This window comes from Haliaeetus leucocephalus, unplaced genomic scaffold, assembly GCF_000737465.1.
Source record: "Haliaeetus leucocephalus isolate CR32 unplaced genomic scaffold, Haliaeetus_leucocephalus-4.0 Scaffold219, whole genome shotgun sequence".
NCBI classification, from domain to species: Eukaryota; Metazoa; Chordata; class Aves; order Accipitriformes; family Accipitridae; genus Haliaeetus; species Haliaeetus leucocephalus.
The window spans coordinates 212,888-217,694 of NW_010972655.1; the positions used below are offsets into that span (position 1 = coordinate 212,888).

The following is a 4,807-nucleotide window of genomic DNA, read 5'->3' on the forward strand; positions in this document are numbered from 1 at the left end:
GCCTCGCACGCGCGCATGCGGCTGCTGGGCGGACGGGGATATGGGACCGTGTGGGTGAGCGTGCGGGAGGAGATGGGAGCATATAGGAGCGAGCGTAAGCGTGCAAGCAGGCCTGTGTGTGAGCGTGCGTGAGCGTGCCCAAGCGTGTGTGAGCGTGCCCAAGCACGTGCGAGCATGGGTGGACCTGCCTGCGTGTGTGTGAGGGTGCCCAAGTGTGCGTAAGCGTGCATGAGCATGCACAGGTGTGTGCAAATGTCTGTGAGCATGCCCAAGCATGTCTGAGTGTGCCTGCACATGTGTTAGCGTGCCCAAGTGTGCATGAGTGTGTCTATGCTGGCGTAAAGGATGCCCAAACGTACAGGAGCATGTACAAGTGTGCAGAAGCATGCCCGAGCGTGCAGGAGTGCGCATGACTGTGTTCAAGAGGTGCAAATGTGCCCAATCATGATGAGTATGTGTGAGCACACTCAAGCATTCACAAGTATCTCCAAGCATGTGTGAGTGTGCATGAGCGTGCATGAGCACGTTCAAGCACACATGAGTGTGTCCAGGGGTGCACAAGCATGCATAAGCATGTACAAGCATGCTTGAGCATGCTGGAGGGTGCCCAAGTGTGCATGAGCATGCTTGTGCATGTGCAAGCGTGCCTAAACACGTGTGAGTGTGCCCAAGCGTGCCTGAGTGTGTGCAAGCATGAGCATGTCCAAGTGTGCACGAGCGTGCCCAACCATGCCCAAAGCATATCCAAACATGCACAAGCATGCATGAACGTGCTGAAGTGTGTGTGCACGTGTGTGAGCACATCGAGCACATGTGAGCATGCGGAAGCTTGCCTGAGTGCTCATAAGTGTGTGTGAGCGCACTCAGGCACGCATGAGCATAGAGTGCACCCATGAGTGTGTCCAAGCAAGCCCAAGTGTGCCCAAGCCCGTATGAGTGTGCACAAGCATGCCTGAGCACACATGAGTGCGCTCAAGCACGCCTGAGTGTACAACTGTGCCTGAGTGTACCTGAGGATGTGTGAGTGCACCAAGGAATGCAGGAGTGTGCCCAACCATGCCTGAGCCTGCACAAGTGTGCATGAGTGTGTGCAAATGCACCTAAGTGATTGTGGGCACGCCCAAGGATGCGTAAGCGATTGTAAGCACAAGTATGCATGAGCATGCACAAGCGTGCCTGAGTGTGTGCAAGTGTGCCCAAGTGTTCCTGCATGTATGTGAGTGCACCTAAGCATGCATGAGCATGCACAAGCACAAGTGTCAGCAAGCGTGCTCAAGTGCGCCCAAGTGTATGTGAGTGCGCCTGAAGAAACGTGTAAGCATGTGCAAGCACAAGTGTGCCCAAGCATGCCTGTGTGTATGAGTGCACCCAAGAATGCATGGGTGTGAGTGCAAACACAAGTGTACATGAGCGTGCCCAATCATGCCTGAGTGTACGTTAGCGCAGCCGAAGAAAGGCCTGGATGTGTGCAAGCACAAGTGTGTGCAAGCGTGCTGGAGCGTGCGCAAGCGTGCCCAAGGGTTCTTGCATGTATGTGAGTGCAAGCGCAGCTGTGCCCAAGCATGCCGGAGCATGTGCAAGTGTGTCCAAGTGTCCTTGCAAGTATGTGAGTGCAAGCACGAGTGTGCCCAAGTGTGCGGGAGCGTGCGCAAGCATGCCCAAGTGTTCTTGCATGTATGTGAGTGTAAGCACAAGTGTGCCGAAGCGTGCCCAAGGGTTCTTGCATGTATGTGAGTGCCAGCATGAGTTTGTGCAAGCGTGCCCAGGTGTTCTTGCATGTATGTGAGTGCAAGCGCAAGTGTGCCCAAGCGTGCGAGAGTGTGCGCAAACGTGCCCAAGTGTTCTTGCATGTATGTGAGTGCAAGCACAAGTGTGCCCGAGCGTGCCGGAGCGCGTGCAAGTATGCCGGAGTGTTCTTGCTTGTGTGTGAGTGCTGTGTGCGTGCACGGCAGCAGCCGCGCGCCGAGCGAGCGTGCGGGTGCCAGCCTGGGTGCCCGCAGGCTGCCGCTCGGGGGTGGTGGAGGTGGAGCGCAGCGTGACGGCGGTGCTGGGCCAGGACGTGGTGCTGCCATGCCGGTACCGGGCGCAGGAGCAGGAGCAGGTGGTGCAGGTGACCTGGCTGAAGCGGGGCCCGACGGGGCAGAACGCCGAGGTGGCCGTGCTCAACCGGCAGCACGGGGAGCATGTGCAGGAGCCCTACGCTGGGCGGGTGCTGCGGCGGGCGGACGGGGCGCTGGAGGATGGCGCCATCATCCTGAAGAATGCCGTGCAGGGGGATGAGGGTGACTACGAGTGTCACCTCATCACCTTCCCCCTGGGCAGCTTCGAGGGGCGACTCACCCTCAAGGTGCTGGGTGAGTGCCCGGGGAATGGGGCGGTGGGCATGGGTGGTGGGGAGGGGGCAAGGGCCATGGAGTTGTAGGCGATGGGCATGGGATCCTGAGGATGGAGTGATGGGGTGATGGGCATGGGGTGGTGGGGAGGGGGTGATGGGCCGGGGCAGTGGGCACAGGACAGCAGGTGATGGGCAATGGGCGTGGGGCAGCAGGCACGGGGTGATGGGTATAGGGTGGTGGGGAGGGGGCAATGGGTGTGGGGTGATGGGTGGTGGGGAGGTGGTGATGGGCACAGGACAGCGGGCAATGGGCGATGGGCACGGGGTGGTGGGGAGGGGGTGATGGGTGGTGAGGAGGAGGCAACGGGCACAGGACAGCAGGCAATAGGTGGGCGATGGGCACGGGGCAATGGCATGGTAGGCACAGGGCGATGGGGTAACGGCTATGGGGTGGTGGGCAACGGCGACAGGTGCAGGGCAATGGGCATGGGGCAATGCAAATGGGTACAGGGCGCTGGGCACAGGGGAACTGGTACTGGGCACCCAGTAAGTCACGCTGGGGACACGGTTGGGGCAGGCGGGTCTGGGGTCACCGGCACGGTGGAGCCCAGCAGCAGAGGCAGCACCCACAGGTGCCAATGCCGGCATGGGTCTGACACCGGTGCCCCCCGTAGTGCCGCCGCTGCCCATCCTGAACCCAGGGCCGCCGCTGGAGGAAGGTCAGGGCCGGACGCTGGCGGCCTCGTGCACGGCGGAGGGCAGCCCGGTGCCCTCAGTACGCTGGGAGACGGAGGTGCGTGGCACCAACGCCACGCGCCGCTCGGCGCACGCCCGCTCCGCTTCTGTCACCAGCGAGTTTTTCCTGGTGCCTGGGCGCAGCATGAACGGCAAGAGCCTGACCTGTGTGGTGGCCCACCCTGGCCTGCGCCACGAGAAGAGGATCACCCACCTCCTCAGCGTCGCCTGTGCGGCACTGGGGCATGGGGGGGGTGGAAGGATGAGGAGGGCATGGGGGGCACTGGGGATATGGGGAGCATGGAGGGCACAGGGGGGACATGATGGGCACTGGGGACATGGGGGTAATGGGGGATGCTGAGGGTCATGCGGGGCACGAGGGCCATGGAGGACGTGGGGAGGATTGAAGGACATGGGGGCCATTGGGGACATGGAGAATACTGGGGGATGCCGGGGACATGGGGGACATGGAGGGCACTGGGGACGTGATGGGCATGGGGGGCACTGAGGGATGTGGAGGATGTTGGAGACACGGCGGGCACTGGGGACATAGTGGGCACAGGGGGCATTGAGGGTCATGGGAGGCATTGGGGACATGGGGATCGTGGGTGTCACTGGGGGTGTTGGGGAGATGGAGGGCACTGAAGGACATGGGGGGCACCGGGGAGATGGAGGGTCGTGGGGACATGAAGGACGTGGGAACTAGGTTCACATGGGGGACATGGGTGGCAGGGAGACATGGAGGGCATTGGGGGACATTGGCATGGAGGACTTTGGGGACATGGAGGGCGAGGTGTTGGGAATGGAGGGGACAGGGAGGACGCTGGGGACGTGGGGGAGATAAGAGGCACAGGGGGCACACTGGGGACATGGGGGGCACAGCAGGACTGTGGGGACACGGGGATCATCCCTGCTCGTCCCCTCACTGTCCCCTTGTCCCCAGACCTGTCGGATGCCTCGGTGCTGGGGCACACAGAGGAGTGGCAGGAGGGCATGGAGGGGGCCACTCTGACCTGCCTGGGGGATGGCAACCCACCCCCCACGTACAACTGGACACGGTGAGGACTGTCCCCATCCCCTCCGCCTGGCCCCGGCCCTGCTGTCCCCCTCTGCACGTGTGTTAGTGTCCCTGCCGCATCCCCACGTGCCTCCCTGTTCCTGCCATGGTGTCCCCTTGCCCGTGTCCGTGTCCCCGCCGTGTCCCCTGTGCACTTCTGTGTCCCTGCCAGGTCTCCAGAGCACATTCGTGTCCCTACTGTGTCCCCTACCTATGTCCCTGCCCTGTCCCCTGCCTGTGCCTGTGCCCCCACCATGTCCCCCCTGCCCGTCCTGGTGTCCCCTGCCATATTCCCTGCCTGTGCCAGTGTCCCTGCTGCATCCTCCCTGCCCATGCCCATGTCCCTGCTGCATCCCGGCTGCCTGTGCTGGTGTCCCTGCCATGTCCCCTGCCTGTGCCCATGTCCTGGCCATGTCCCATGTCCCTGCCACATCCCAGCTGCCTGTGCTGGTGTCCGTGCTGTGTCCCCTGCCATGTCCCCCATGCCCACATGCCTGCCATGCCCCCCTGCCACGTCCCCACCTGTGCCCGTCCCCACCGTGTCCCTGCCCAGGCGTGCCCGTGCCGAGGGCCGTGGCGGCGGCGAGCGCGGCAGGTGGTGCCATGCCCAGGCAAGCCCTGCCAGGGCCGGGGCAGGGCGTCAGCCGTGGGAACTGGCAACCCCGGCTTTGATGGCGGCG

At 62.8% G+C, this 4,807-nt stretch overlaps 1 protein-coding gene across 1 annotated transcript in view; it reads left to right on the plus strand.

The window, feature by feature from the left end:
- The first annotated feature begins 1,422 nt into the window (after nt 1-1,422).
- PVRL4 (poliovirus receptor-related 4) overlaps nt 1,423-4,807 on the plus strand; it is a 6,502-nt gene continuing 3,117 nt past the window's right edge. Inside the window, exons 1-4 of the mRNA XM_010566924.1 lie at nt 1,423-1,678; nt 1,953-2,354; nt 3,010-3,300; nt 4,014-4,128. Of these exons, the coding sequence (XP_010565226.1) occupies nt 1,423-1,678; nt 1,953-2,354; nt 3,010-3,300; nt 4,014-4,128 (1,064 nt within the window). The remainder of the gene's footprint in view (nt 1,679-1,952; nt 2,355-3,009; nt 3,301-4,013; nt 4,129-4,807) is intronic.